At 40.3% G+C, this 16,388-nt stretch overlaps 1 protein-coding gene across 1 annotated transcript; it reads right to left on the reverse strand.

Annotated features, from left to right (window-relative positions):
• Positions 1-280: 280 nt before the first annotated feature.
• Positions 281-15,795, reverse strand: tmem231 (transmembrane protein 231). Its single transcript, XM_080028153.1, has 7 exons — positions 15,363-15,795; positions 15,031-15,197; positions 14,284-14,412; positions 10,827-10,970; positions 5,670-5,751; positions 3,985-4,090; positions 281-1,200 (listed from the first exon to the last, which is right to left on the reverse strand). Exons 1-7 carry the CDS (start codon positions 15,499-15,501, stop codon positions 1,038-1,040), a joined length of 930 nt encoding a protein of 309 aa, XP_079884279.1. The 5' UTR covers positions 15,502-15,795; the 3' UTR covers positions 281-1,037.
• Between the last annotated feature and the right edge of the window lie 593 nt (positions 15,796-16,388).

The raw sequence follows: 16,388 nt of genomic DNA on the forward strand, positions 1-16,388 counted from the left end.
TGTGATTCGTGTCAGGTTGCTCTATAGCAGTTTTTAACAAGAAATGAAGACCAGAAAAGTAGTATAATAGGATCTCTTTAAAGGATGAAGACATTATTATTGAGAACAGCTGAAGGTCTGTCCTTACACACTTCTTGGTACTATTGTGCTATTATTAAATTATTATTTTAATTAATTAAATTATATTTCAGTCCAAAATAAAAGATGAGAAGACTTAAGATATTGCAGGCATTAGGGAGAAATGCTATGTAAAAATCATTTATTATCATCTAATGTTCTGTACAATACAAATAGAAATGAGCATATCAACAAAGAGTTTCGCTATCTACTGTGACGGACTGTATAGAAATAGTAAAAATATAGAACATCTTTTTATATTTTCTATACAAAGTATAGTAGTTCAAGCAGAAGTAAAATTAGTCTAAATGCATTTTCCGGGTAAATAATTAATGTGTAGAAGGGCCTGCATAGAATCCTCCTCCAGGAAAAATATTAAAATATAAAATGAATATGCGTGGCTCTGTGCATGTTTATGTCAAATACAGGCAAAATACTTAAGGAATACAGCAAGCCCCCAGAGGTTCATTGGTCACATTGATGCTCAGTAACGAAGACAAACTAGATGAACAAATCTTAAAAGCGATCAAAAAGTAGCCTCATGAAATTAACTTCATCTGGAAACAGTGTCAAAAGTTGCTGTCACTTCTAATCGCTTTTCAAGTGGAACAAAACTACCATAGGTGTTTTGAGATACCACTTTCTGTACACCATGTACATTATAGTGTCATCCTTGGTTACACCTGGAGCAAATCATATCTACTAGAGACAGCTGATAATTATTTGATATTCACGTCCTCATAATGTAATTACAAAACTGACCTGAGCTATTCCCTATAAACTCATGCCCGTCACTGATTTGCTCTCACATTTCAGTCAAAGAGTGATGTGAGTTGGGGGGAGTGATTGACAGGCATGTAAAATGTCTCATAAAAAGCAAAGCTGTGGTGGTTCTTGTCACAGCACTACTAGCCACTGCGTCACGACAGGTGAGTTTTTCCCAAAGGTATGGGCACAGTGGTTAGGACCTGGTTCTGGAAAACAAATCTCTGGATGCGCTCAAAGACCCAGAGGAAGACCAGGAGCACACTGACGTATTGGATCCAGGCAAACTTGATGGTTTCCCAAAAGCCTGGACGATAGGTGGAAGGACACGGTTAAGGTAGAAATTATGAATACATTGGAAATCCACAGATTCACCATCCCCCCCAAAACACTCGGTAAATGAACTAACCTCTAACTGTACACCTGAAAAAATATCATATAATGTAAGAAGAAAAAAAATCAAGCTTTCATACAATTTGGGGTCCCTTTATTAACATTCTGTCCTATTTAGATCCAACTGACCAAAGAGATGCAACTGTTCAATGAAGAAATCCATGTGTGCAAATGCACATGTAACCATGCACAGACTACAGAAAATAGAGAACCATTTTTTATACACTTATATTAGACTAGTATATCCAAATATTCAATTGGTTGAGTATCATCCTGTTTTCTTTGTCTTAATTGAGATATAATTTATTTTAGACAGCCTAAGTATTTTTACTATTGTAAATAATTTTTTCAAATGCATAAATGGAACCTTACACATTGTTTAAACTGCAATTGTGCTGTATCATGAGCATCTGTTAATAAAAATAAATTAAAAAACACAGGTCAAATCTTTTAGCACTGTATTTGAAAGTAGTCCAATTATTTTTTATAAAAAAAACTCAAACATACCTATTATGATTGTGAGGAACAATAAAAAGTATTGTATAGATAGCTTCCACTGCTGACAATTCAAATGCCTAAGTGGCTTAATCTTAAAATGAAAGTAGCTAAAAGGAACATTCAGTTGTTGTTAATAAAAGCTGTAGTGTTTTTAAGACGCCAGAGCCCAAGAATGCAAGCGGTGCATACATTTGTTTAAGGATGGGAGAGCCTGAAGGATGCGTCATGCATGTTCTTTTTGTGACTATATAAGATTAATAACGGTGTGACAACGGTGAAGCAAAGCAAATGTTGATTTAGTACAGTTCATAAACACAGGATATTCTGGTCTGCCTGCCGTAAATAGTTTGGTGTCTGTTCCTGGGAAATGGTACCAGAGCAAAGGCATTCATAATAACTATATAAAAATAGCATTGTTTTCACTGATGGTCTCGTTTGCTGTTACAGGTCATTTATGACCATTGGAGGAAAACTGAGACCGTTTCAAAAACATTTAAAAGTTCCTCATAGAAAATGTAAATAACAATGTCAAATGCCTTTAGCAACTGCACTTAAACTGATTCTAAATGCATTTGGCCTTTTTACATTTTAAAAGAGACTCTCCCCACCTGTCATTGCTTCAACTTCAGTGGAGAACAATTGCTTTAAGTGCTTTAAACTAAAAGGCAACTGTAATTAAAAATATCAGAAGGAAGCGATTAAAGCTGCAGTTGATAATTTGAGCCGTTGGGATCCCAACGGCTGTTTTCCCAACGTTCTACCTGCTGTAGCTCCTCCCTCTGAACGACAGCTTCGCGCGTTCATGTGAATTCAGTTACATTGACAGGAGACAAACACCATGTCCGATTCCGAGGTGATTAAACATTAGTAATGATATCTACATACGTACATATTGAGCATACATTTTAATCACAGACATACCATGTATGTTAGCTTAAAATCATTGTAAGTGTGCTGGTAGGCCTAACAAAAGTAGCTGTAACAGCCAGGCAAGATAGCAAACTAATTGTAACAGAGCGGAGAGGTGTGTGTGTATCTCCTATCAATGCTCCTGCTCTGACCGCAGCTGGGAGGGGCTGCTCGGGCAGTGTTGCCAACTTAGCGATTTTGTCGCTATATTTAGCTACTTTTCAGCCCCCCTGGCGACTTTTTTTTCAAAACAGCGACAAGCGACAAATCTAGCTTTTTTCTGGTGTAATTGGTGACTTTTTCGCCGAAGCAAATATCACTTTTAACGCTTCTCAACGAGCAGCGGGAGCCTCCTGGCCCGTCCCCCGTCACAGAGCACTGACAGACGGCCCGGTCCTCGCGCAGCAGCCCCTCCCAGCTGCGGTCAGAGCAGGAGATAGCCTACACCTCTCAGCTCGGGGCTCCCGCTGCTCGTTGAGAAGAGATGATACTTGCTTTGGCGAAAAAAGTCACCAATAACACCAGAAAAAAAGCTAGATTTGTCGCTTGTCGCTGTTTTGAAAAAAAAAGTCGCGAGGTCGCGGTCGGAGAGGTCTTGATGTGATAGGGCAAGAAGACATGGCCGGTGTACTTTTTTTCAAGCTCTCTCCGTCTCCCTTTCAGCAGTTAACTTTTCAATATTCGTCTTTCCTCGTTTTTTTGCTGTCTTAGCGGTGTTAGTTGTTAGTATCCTGGGAATGGTAAATTGAGGGTTCGTTTGTGAAGACATTGCCACTCGCTGTCCGCCGTAGTAGCCTTGTACCAAACAGTAGGCTAGTGTCAGACTGCTAGGGTCGTGAACGCTCACGCAACTGACGCATCAACGTCGTTGCCAAGGTCCCACAGCCAATAAGAATGGAGAATCTGACCTCGCTCTGATTGGTCAAAATTAACATGAGCGGTGGCAATTTTGGGGGGCAGCACACAGAGGCAGGGGGGAGCAAAGTGATAAAAAAATATTTTCAGACCACTTCACCTACATATAGCTGAATGGCTATTATGACAGTTTTGCCAAATATTACAGTAAAAAAACTCTCAACTGCAGCTTTAACATCAGCATTAAACCTATTTGCTATTTTCAGTGTTTGCAATTTTAGTTTTTTAAAGTTTTTTTCCTGTTGCTGTCTTACTGTTGAAAATGGTATGAGGGTAAATGAAAGCGTTAACATACTGTAGAAGGTATTTTAAAATAATCACTATCTATGAAAAAAGGTATACGTCACACACACACACATAACCTTTACCGCTGTCATGAAAGGATATCTGATAACCTCCGTGGGGTAACGGATCTCAGCCTTAAGCTGAAAGGGAGACCCACTGGCTCGTCCCACAGTCCAGACTGGCATGGGACACGACAGTACTGTGGTCACTATAGTAGAAAAATAAATTGACAAAAAAAACACAGTGAGTGAGAGTCAGAGAGAGAGAGTGTGTGAGTGAGTGAGTGAGTGAGTGAGTGAGTGAGTGAGTGAGTGAGTGAGTGAGTGAGTGAGTGAGTGAGTGAGTGAGTGAGTGAGTGAGTAAATGATTCATGTAGGAACAGGATGTTTTGTTTGCCTAAACCACCACTAAGCTTACTAAATTGCACAAATTCAAAGGTTTGTCTTGAATCATGTTAATTCATGTCAGCATTGTAGTTCAAAACACAAGTCAGTAACCCTCTTTCACTTGTGAAAATGATTCATGTAGGAACAGGATGTTTTGTTTGCCTAAACCACCACTAAGCTTACTAAATTAAATACATGACTGTTGTTTGCACACCAGTCATAGTTCCCAGGTTGTTCTAAAAAGACTCTTCAAGTGTTTGATGTGAGCCATTTTTAAAGCAAAAGGTACTAAGGGTGGGAATCTCTTGGAACCTCATGATTCGGTTCAATTCTGAGGTCAACGATTGGATTCAAAATCGATTCTCAATGCATTTCGATGCACATTTTGTTTTACGTAAATACTCATGTGTGATTTTCAAAAGTATATTTATATACACATCTGAGTTTGCTACTCAGAGTTTGCTAATCACTTCCTACTTTTGTGATGATCATTAAATACAATCAACAGATGAATTGCCTTCTCTGATATTGTATTAGAGAAAAAGCTTTTCTTGTCACAAATATGACTTTCTATGAACAGTGCAATAATCAATGCAGCTTGCATTTCAACACAATATGGAAGTATGTAAAAACTAACCCGATTCAGTTTAATTTTCTGGTATAAGTTTTTTTTTTTTTTTTTTTTTTTTTTTTTTAATTCAGATTATTTTTACCACCCCTAAAAGGTATTACCTCAAACTATAAACCCCGGGCGTCAGTAGATTTGCACATTTCATCTCAAAGGCTTAAGGGACATCCTCAGTGTGTATTTGAGAATGTTGATCTTGTTGCTGTGCTGTTCGACGGGCACAAAAGTAAAATGTGGTGTGAATATAAAATGTTCCCTATGTGCTATATAATGGGCTGAACAGTTTAGTGGTTAAATGCTTCTGCACTGAGCTTAGCATGTTTACAGAGCTGACAGAGATGTGGAAATCTCACAAGACAAGTTCAGGTAAAGATAAGATGAATAGATGACAGCACCATTGCATGTTTGTGTTTATTATTTGATGTACAGTACACTGAAATGCTGTCTTTAAACCTGCATTGTTGTTCAATTTTGGAATACAAAGATGAAACTTAAAGGGACACTGTGTAACATTTTAAGTAATTTATAAGATAAAATCAATATCCTCATTCATAAATATGTCCTCATTGGTGTAAAATAAAAATAATATTAATATTTGTAATTCTACGCTCAGGAGGATAATTCAGATTATTGGCAGAGGTGATTTTATACCAATGAGGACATATTTATGAATGAGGATATTGATTTTAGCTAATAAATTACTTAAAATGTTACACAGTGTCCCATTGAGAAGAAAAAAAAGTAAAATGAAATAAGAGCCTTTGTCCACTTACAGTTTCTGTCCTGGTAGCGGCCAATAATGTTGTCAAGGTCATAGGCACTTGCAAAGGGGCTGGAGCCATCGATCACAGACACCTTGGCGTCAATAGAGAAAAAGACAAAAGTATCATCACCGGAGAATAGTTGGTGACTGGTCTTTTTTGAATACCGTACATTCATCAGCTACCCCTATGTGTGCCAAAAAACACACACACAATAAAGTGACCACGATGTTAATAAGTAATGATAATATGAACAGGCGAATTAATTGACAAAGCCCTATTCAACACACAATGTACAATAACTCCTGAGGAGTTCAACGGACTTCCTCGTCAACCTGAATATCTCAGGGAGTGATTTAGCTGCTTGACCAGTTACACCACCATTCATAAAAATGGTCTTGCATTCAGAAACATTCTGTCTTTGTCATTAAAGTTATCCAATGTTAGTGGAACTTGAAAGGAACTGATTCATACAGTAAAGTCTACTGAGGGTTAGACAGTAGGCAGCATTAAAAGAGCTGGGACAGAGCAGCAGCAGCACACACATTCAGCAGTAGAAAAAGGTAAGCTTATTGGTCTGCTTTGTCAAGTGATGTGTTGTAACATTGTCTGTTTTGTTGACATCAGAAGGAATTTGTAAATCCCAGGATATATTGACGATGGTTGAGCATCTAAATCTTCCTTCGCTAAAGTAAAATATCAGCACACTTGTGACTCCAGTGTACACTTCTCATATAATTAGCATATTGTGATAAAGTTGATTATTTTCCATAATGTAATGATAATAATTGAACTTTCATATATTTTAGATTCATTGCACACCAACTGAAATATTTCAGGTCTTTTGTTGTTTTAATACTGATGATTTTGGCATACAGCTCATGAAAACCCCAAATTCCTATCTCAAAAAATTAGCATATCATGAAAAGGTACTCTAAACGAGCTCTTAACCTAATCATCTGAATCAACTAATTAACTCTAAACACCTGCAAAAGATTCCTGAGGCTTTTAAAAACTCCCAGCCTGGTTCATTACTCAAAACCGCAATCATGGGTAAGACTGCCGACCTGACTGCTGTCCAGAAGGCCATCATTGACACCCTCAAGCAAGAGGGTAAGACACAGAAAGAAATTTCTGAGCGAATAGGCTGTTCCCAGAGTGCTGTATCAAGGCACCTCAGTGGGAAGTCTGTGGGAAGGAAAAAGTGTGGCAGAAAACGCTGCACAACCAGAAGAGGTGACCGGACCCTGAGGAGGATTGTGGAGAAGGGCCGATTCCAGACCTTGGAGGACCTGCAGAAGCAGTGGACTGAGTCTGGAGTAGAAACATCCAGAGCCACCGTGCACAGGCGTGTGCAGGAAATGGGCTACAGGTGCCGCATTCCCCAGGTCAAGCCACTTTTGAACCAGAAACAGCGGCAGAAGCGCCTGACCTGGGCTACAGAGAAGCAGCACTGGACTGTTGCTCAGTGGTCCAAAGTACTTTTTTCGGATGAAAGCAAATTTTGCATGTCATTCGGAAATCAAGGTGCCAGAGTCTGGAGGAAGACTGGAAATGCCAAAATGCCTGAAGTCCAGTGTCAAGTACCCACAGTCAGTGATGGTCTGGGGTGCCATGTCAGCTGCTGGTGTTGGTCCACTGTGTTTTATCAAAGGCAGGGTCAATGCAGCTAGCTATCAGGAGATTTTGGATTTTTCAACAAGACCTGGCACCTGCTCACAGTGCCAAAACCACTGGTAAACGGTTTACTGACCATGGTATTACTGTGCTCAATTGGCCTGCCAACTCTCCTGACCTGAACCCCATAGAGAATCTGTCGGATATTGTGAAGAGGAAGTTGAGAGACACCAGACCCAACACTGTGGATGAGCTTAAGGCCGCTATCGAAGCATCCTGGGCCTCCATAACACCTCAGCAGTGCCACAGGCTGATTGCCACGCCGCATTGAAGCAGTCATTTCTGCGAAAGGATTCCCGACCAAGTATTGAGTGCATAACTGAACATAATTATTTGAAGGTTGACTTTTTTGTATTAAAAACACTTTTCTTTTATTGGTCGGATGAAATATGCTAATTTTTTGAGATAGGGATTTTTGGTTTTTCTTTACTTTTTTGCCAAAATCATCAATATTAAAACAATAAAAGGCTTGAACTACTTCAATTGTGTGTAATGAATCTAAAATATATGAAAGTCTAATGTTTATCAGTACATTACAGAAAATATTGAACTTTATCACAATATGCTAATTATATGAGAAGGACCTGTATGAATGCTCACTGTGCTCACTATGCAGTGGATAGAAAATCAGGTAGCTGGGGTAATGCTGTGCTCAAGACCCGCTATTTCCACCTTCAATTTTTGTTTGTTTTGAATCAACCCACCACCACCACCCTTTGACATTGCTCTGCCAGGCTCTGGCACATACAGTTTCAAGGTGTGCTAAAATATATTTCCATGTCATTCATGGGTGGCTAGCAAGTCTGCTCTATTTGTATGGGGACAAAAGGGAAAACATTGAAAAACAAGAGAGAGTCAGTCACTCAGTCAAAAAACAGTACCGTATTTTCCGCACTATAAAGGCGCACTGGACTATAAGCCGCAGGTGTTATAATGTTTAATTACCATATGTAAGAGTTCGTGCACAGAGGGGATTGTCGGGAAAGAGATGGCTGCTTGAGGAAGCTCCCATTTATTAACATTTCAACAAACAAGTTGCATAACGTATGTAAGTGTTACCATTTAGTGCAATAGTAGCTACTAGGGATGGACACGAGTATTTTCGCTACTCGTGTGATCGCTTGCATTCCTCGAGGATCAATCGATTCCTCGTTAAACTTTTTTCTATTTTTAGAACGCAACGCATCTGTCTACAGAACAACGGTTGACCGCAATAAAGCGCTCAATGCTTATGTCAAACAGTCACAGTTGCCATTAAGGATTTTTTTCCACAATTTTAAAACACATTTTCCTCACTGAAAGTAATTAAATAGACGGGCCACAATTTAAACCGATCGAGTAGGTCTGCGATGGGGAGAAAAAAAGAGAAAAAAGCATGGGCTGTAGTTGTAACAAAAAAAATAGCCTAAGTCACCATTTAAAATAAGAAGGGCAGCAGATAATATAAAACGATTGTCCTACAATTTAAATACATATAAATAACTCACCAAAGCAGATAGTTGTAGGCCTATATCCAACCGCGTAATGCTCACTCCGTGTCCGTGAATAATTACCGCAACTAATTCCTCATAAACGGAACGTTACACCGGTCGGTTTTTGAATCTTATCCCCATATTCCCTATTGAAGGCTTCTTAACTGTTGTTGGCTCGGAGCGAATGTGCCTGAAGTAAGCCTTGCTTCTTCTTTTCTTTCCAAGCGGAGAGCACCTTGCATGCTCACCTGGAGTCTACTTATTACTAACTGAGAGTAACAGGTGTCATCTCCCCTTTTTATAAACGTAACTTTATCATCTGCTTTGAAATAATTGGACAGTTATATTCCTGACAATGTTGTGGAGAAAGGAGAGACCGTGTTCAGCTCCGCGGTGCTGTGGAGAACACAGGCTGCGCTGCGGTGGCAGTTATTTGCAGTTGATGTTTGACACAACGCTCAGTTTATTGCACTTGCATCAAAATATTAAATTTTGTTAAACTTTATTTTATCCGTTTTGTACACGTATATAACATTTTAAAATAGGGGCGGCCCTACAGACACTAAAAAAAAAAACATATTTTCCTCATCCACCAATCGAGTTCATTTGAAACGAGGAGTACTCGAGTACTCGATTACTAACGCCCATCCCTAGTAGCTACAGAACATATACTGTGCTGTGTAATAACAGGGTCAAAAAAAAGTCGCGGCTCATAGTCCGAAAATTACGGTATGTCAGTGCATGTCAGAGTATGAGAGAGCAGCCAGCAGCACAGCACATGAGGCTTGATTCAATCTTCTCACAGCTCTCACCAGAACGTCCTCATCTATTTTATTCTGTTGGTATTTGTTTTGAGATATGATGCCTATTTTTGTATTGATATATTGTTATTCATAGTATCTTTGCCATCGTCTTGTTATTTCAGTTGTTGTAGGGGAGAACGGGGTAATTTGTCACACGGGTTGGTTGTCACAATCGTTATATCTCGGAACCAGAAGGCGCTGTCTATGAAATTTTGGTATGTAAATATCCAGAATTGGAATCAGAGGTCACCTACATAGTCTTCCTTGGAGTTAGACTGCTGAATTTGAGGTGAGACGACTGTTTGTGTTTTTCATGTCAAATTGAAAATATTTAGCTCCTCAGTATTTTTCTTCTAGGCTTTTACACAATGGGTTTATAACAAAACACTACTCCCATACAAAGTGTGAACGGTAAACTATATTTTAGATTGTGGTTAGCAAGCTAATTAGTTGTCAGATGGTTGTTGGCCTTGATGCTAGCAAGAAATTCAAGTTGGGGTTGGTCGTCACATTTTTTGGGGGGTTGTTTGTCGCATGTTATCTCAAGGCTGCAGCCAGAAAAGGAACCCAATAACGAAGTAAATTGTCAAGCTGTATCCTCACTGACACCCCAGAGAAGGAAAGAATAGAGCAGGAAAAGGCAGCTAGCATGCAAAAGAAAAAAGGGCAACAAAATCAAAACAACCCAGTGCATCCCAAACTAGACCAGCTGCCAAGGCTACAGTAAGTTATGTAGGCCTATTTGTCAACTTGACAATCCAATTAAACTTTCAAATTTAGTTCTACTTTCTTGCCTTCTTTTTAAGATTATTCCCATTAAGATAACATTGTGACAAACAACCCCATAGTGTTTGACAACCGACCCCTTGATGGGGTTGGTTGTCACAATGTGTAAGGGTGTCTTTGATGATTAATTTCTTCTTTATTACAATAAGTTAGAAAAAGTGAGGGGTACATATTTCAAGCCAACACCTTAAGCTTCAATTTAATGTAGGAATGACTATTGAAAGATGTTTAGGTGATAAGCAATTCTCACTATAGTAAAAAGTGTGCCTACTTACCCCGTTCTCCCCTACTTAACAAATAAATTGTGTTTTTCTGTTTATGGTCGATTGGTATTATTATCCTCTAAGCTTTGGCAGTATTGTTCACATTACATTCATTCTAATAAAGCTATATGGAAATGTAAAAATGTAAAAAGTCTCTGGTCCTCTCACATTGTACACGTTGTGGAGTCCTCTGTGGGGCAGGGGCGTCCTCTGCTGCAGCTTCAGGTCTCCACTGATGGACAGCTTAGCTCCAGGGACAGGAGAGGAGTGCTGCACGTAGGCCAGGCTCTGCATCACCACTGTGGACATCCGCTGAGAAAAACACACCAAGAAGTAACATTGAATGAGCCTGGCCTGGATGGGATAGGTCTGGTGACTTTACTGCAGTGGACAGGCTCTTGTGACCGGGCGGTGTACACACACACATACACAGGGGGATCTGCAGCTTTTAAAGCCCCTGTAAACCCCAAATCCACAAAATACTTTAATTTAACTACCTAATATTTAATTTGGAGAGTTAGTTGCATGATATGTATCAATCGAAGCTCAAGATAGTGACATTTAGGTTTTGTGAGGGAATTTTGGGTCTTTAGTTGTAATATTAATGGTAAAGATTAATAGGTCATATCTTCTGTGTCTGTCTCACAGACTCTAGGTCAGCCTTGGAGCCTGTTAGGAGACACTTAGGTCAGTTGTATAGATAAAGTCTCATCTCCTTCTACTCCAGAATGTTATGGTTCACTGTGTTCAGCTCTGAACCAAAACATTGGTACGCTTGGTGCCCGAGCCGGGGAGGTGGTAGAGATAGCTCAAGGTTAAAACACAGCTCTAAGCATGAGTTTGTCAGAATTGAAGTGCAAGTCACGAGAGTTGCAGTCCGGTTCTCCTTGGCCAAGTCTGTAATAAATATCGCTTCATAATTCATTCAAGTCTCCTGAAATATTCTTCCACCTGAGTTGACCTCCAACGTTAACAGAACTTCCTTCACAGGTTTGTTAAACTTAACTACAGGTTTACAGAGGCGGCTGTATCGGTGAGCTACGATATATTCTAAAGCAGGGGTGTCAAACTCATTTTGGTTCGAGGGCTGGACCAGTAAAATAATGGCAAAATAACATACATATGTCAACTCCAAATCTTTAGCTTTGTTTTTCAGTAATATGCTTTATCACTCAGCCTACAGAAATAAAAAAATAAAATAAAAAAAATTAATTAAAAAACACATAGCTCAGCTGGGGAACCCCATCAATGTTCAACACCAAAACAGTGTGGTATATGACAGTATCTTAAGGCCCGTGTGGGGATGGAGTTAGGGTGACCAGATCCCAATTCACCAGATGTGGGACAAATACTACGTTTGTACGTTAAAAAACACTATCTTTAGATCGGCACGCAGCAGTTAAGTTGCTGTTAAACAAATAGAGCATTAAGGCTGCTGCTTCACAACAAAAGCATTTCACTGGACAAACGTGAGTTGGCTTTTATTTTGAAGCAACAGGAGAGTAAACGCTGAAGACGGCAGCACCTTCACAGAGCCCACTGAGCCCAGCAGCTCGACACAGACAAACGGAGACACACATACGCACATACACACAGACAAACGGAGAGACGCACACTCACACACACACACAAACGGAGACTGCCGTCTCAACACAGCTATTCGATAAATGCCAGATTATAAAACATGCATTTAAAAGGGGGGCTCACTGTCAATGACAATGCGGGACAACGTCTCGATTTGCGAGACGTACAAAGCGGGACATCTGGTCACCCTAGATGGAGTAGCCTAGATATATGTTTAAAAAACTAAATCAACAACAACACCCCACATACGTCAGCTGGGAAAATATTCTTTAAGTGGCCAATATCTAGGGTAAAGTCTGTTTTTACCTTACAGGATGAGAGAGTTCAGTCTGAAAATCCTCAGCGAGCAGAGAAGTGCAAATCGTAAAAAGCCTGGGCCTCTTTGGGGCAGTCAAAGAATCTCTTCTCTCCGTGGTGCTCGACACGCAGACGGGCAGGAAATAAAGGCAGCGTTTCACAACGGCAAAGGACGCCCTCTTCTTAGTGATGTTGGCGGTCATGTCGGGGAAAAAGTAAACCTTCTGTCCATGGTACCTGAGCTGCTGTGCGTCCCTCTCTCGTCTCAGAACACGCTCCTTATCGCTGAAGTAGTGGAACCGGACAATGAATACTCTCGGTCTGGACCCCCTGCCTTCCTCCACCGAGCGCGCTGGGCCGATGCGGTGAGCTCTATCCAGGACCGGCGGGGATGAGAAGAAGCCTGCGCCCAGGACCTCGTTGAAAAAGTTAGCCATGAACTTTACTGGGTCTGCTCCCTCGGTCCTCTCCGGGATTCCAATCACCCGTAGATTATTGCGATGTGACCGTGATTCCAAGTCTTCGGTTTTAGCCATCAGCTGTGTATTCTCAGACTGCAAACGTACACATGTATGCTCGAGGGCGGTGATCTGACGGCATCTAAGGCAGCAGAAATGAGCCTCAAGGCTTCACTCACTACCATTTTCATGGTTGTAGTAAGGGTTGCTGTTAGGTAGAACTATGAAGTAGAACGCAAAATAGTTCAATTAAATGTGTTGTTGTTACACACTTTCAGGTAGTGTGTGTGGTGTTATATAAAAAAGCATTGAACGCCTGGGAGCCTCGGCGCAACACGTTCTTCTTCTTCACATGCTAAACCGGAAGTCTTGATGGTTTTTATCATGTTTCATCACACTTATGGATCTGAGATGATGCTAGATAACTCGCTGCTTGAAGACCACAGTGCATTCATGTGGTGACGTAGGGACGAGGGAGGGGACTGCTAACTGCAGTCTCTGACAGGAAGTTGGCTAAGCTGACAATTCCGCTTACTGAACCTTTAAGGAAATACATATTTGTCCCTGAACTTCTCAGTGCAAGTTCTCAAGTACGAAAATGAATGAATAGGAACTTAAAACAACATTTAGACCAGGGTACAGTACATGTAATGTATGGCTGCAGTCGCAAGAGATTTACCACAGTTTCAACATTTAAAATAAATGGATATTGACATCTAATATTAGTTACTGTAAACTTCATCAACTATTTTTTTTTATGTCCATAGGTTAAACCTTGGTGAATAAAACATACACAAAATGTACATTGGACAATTGGGCAACAAAGGGATTGTGTATTTGAAGCCACACCTCAAAATGAGTAATAATTCTAACGCTGAAACCAACCTGATTCAATGACGTAATTACTGAAATGTTTTTTGAATTTCAGCTACTACAACAAGATCTGACTTTTGTCTGAGGTGAGACTGACTGAGCGATGTCTTCTTTGCATGTGTAGACTGTGGCTCAGGTGGTAGAGCGGGTCGGCCAATGATCTAAGGGTTGGCGGTTCGATCCCCACCCTGCCACTTGTGTCATGGTTGATGTGTGATTTGGCAAGACACTTCACCCACCGTGCCTGGTGTGAATGTCGATAGTAATTAGCCTGCTATCGGTGTATGAATGTGTGTGTGAATGGTAACGTGGGAACAGGTCTCCCTTGCAAAAGAGTCTCTGGTCTCAATGGGATTTATCTGTATAAATAAAGGTTAAAAAATAAAAAATAAGTGTTGCAGTAGCATACATACAAAGAGCTGGTAGCTGAATGTGAGCAGCAGTTGGACACTGTACACTTGTTCCTCTGCTCTCAGAGGCAGCTCCAGTTGGACAATCAGAAGGTCCAGCTTCCCATCCTGGTTCTGGTCCACTTCTCTCACCTGTAGAAACAGAACATACACATAACTATAACATACTGTATTAGTAGCTTGCTAAGTCTAAGTATAATGTTAACCACACAATGTCACCTACATTTAAAATAAAATTGTATTTAACATTAATTTATTACATGTAGGCCTACATTATTCTTTTCCACTACAGTTATTATTTTTATTATTTATTTCCATGTATAGTATTCTATTTCGACAACATTTATTTAACTTTATTTTGCATTCTACTTCATATTTCTATGGCTCACCTTATCTCTGCACTTTTTATCTGCACTGTGTCCTTGCCCTACTTTTGTGTTTATTTGTGTCTCAGGTGTTGCTCTCTGTGTTTCTATTATACATTTTTCTTGTTATATATATTTCATATGAGAGGAGCCTGGGACTTAAAATATTCATTGCCAATGACTGCTGCTGTAACTTTTGTGCAAATGACTAATAAATAAACCATCTTGAATCTGATAACTAGTGTCCCAAATCCACTGCACTATAAATCAAAATGACATGTCCCCGCTACATATACCCCTTTATTTTTGACAGGGTTAAAAATAGAAAAATAAAACAGCTACAAGTGCCAAAGGACAGAGTTGTATATGTTTTGCAATGTCTTACAGAGACAGCAGGGATCCTTAGGTTGGGCCCCAGCATGTTGTTGAGATGGGGGAAGGTGCTCCACGCAACGTAGTCTCCCAGAGTATTGGTTGCTGCCACCAGCAAGGTCTGGTACTGAAATCTGACCACCGGTTGTTCCTCATAAGTGCTCCTTTTGATCCAGAAACCTAAATGAACATGACAGTCACATTTCTATCCATGTAACGAAACAAGCGTTGACAAGTCAACATATTTGACACTTTACGAGATACACACAGTATATTTATATACAATGTTTCATCTAGCACAAGGGAACGTATTTGTAATAGTGTTTGGGGATAACAGCAGTCTACCTTGGCTCCTGTACGCGACCAGCAGAGGAGGGATGTAGGTAAGGCACAGAACAACGAGCAGGAAGACGGTGGCTTTCGTGCACACACTCGTCTTGTACCGAAGCAAAGCCGGGTGAGAGTAGACTTCATAGAAAGCCATAGGTGAAGATGTGAACCGTGTTCCCACCAGCAAGTGTTGTTGTGTTTAATCTAGTCACAAGCTAGCCCGTTAAACCCAATGCCCAAGCTAGCATAGATGCTAACTGAGTGGATGCGGACGCACGAGGACTAATGTGTGAATAGAGGCTCACCAACAACACGTTTTTAGGCCAGCACAGATTAGCCTTTGGAAAGTAATATTCGACTTAAAGCCACCGGAATTAAATCGCACGTGAGAGCGTATTTTTTAGCAAAAAGTAATGTGTTAACATGCTGTTTACGTTAGCCCTCTAGCTAGTCGACTGCCATGAACCGCCATGTATTAGCGTCTCATGGTTACCATGGCTTCCAGAGGAAGGAAGCATTCATGCTGCGTTCATTTCACGAATACAATGGAGGAAAGAAAAGTACCTGTGGCACAACTACATACATGTACTGTAGATGAGTGCGAGTCGTTCATTCAGACTGTTCGCTAATCTGACAAACATGAGTAGCCCTGCGTCACATCATCATTTGAAGATCCTAAATTAGAGGATTTTTATGGCATAACATTAGGCTACATAGGCCTAGGCTTATTTGATTTAATAACTAACAAGTGAGACCAGACACAAACCAAAAGAGCAAAGTTCTGAATTAACTTGATGAATGTTGGTTTTGCAGCCATTCTGCAAACTTTTTTTTATATAGCGTGAGAGCTGTGGCGTAGTTTAAAATAAACTTGGCCCCCTACATATCCTAAAACCTCCTACGAGGGACTATTAATACTATTAATCTCATTCTCATAGGCAATTAATAGCCTACCTCATTTTGCCATGCATCCTGCCGCCTCTCTTTCACTCCCTTCCTAAACAAATGCTTGTGCCTCCTGTAAAGATATTTAGCTACTGG

Source organism: Ammodytes marinus (genome assembly GCF_949987685.1).
Source record: "Ammodytes marinus genome assembly, chromosome: 5".
Classification (NCBI taxonomy): Eukaryota; Metazoa; Chordata; class Actinopteri; order Uranoscopiformes; family Ammodytidae; genus Ammodytes; species Ammodytes marinus.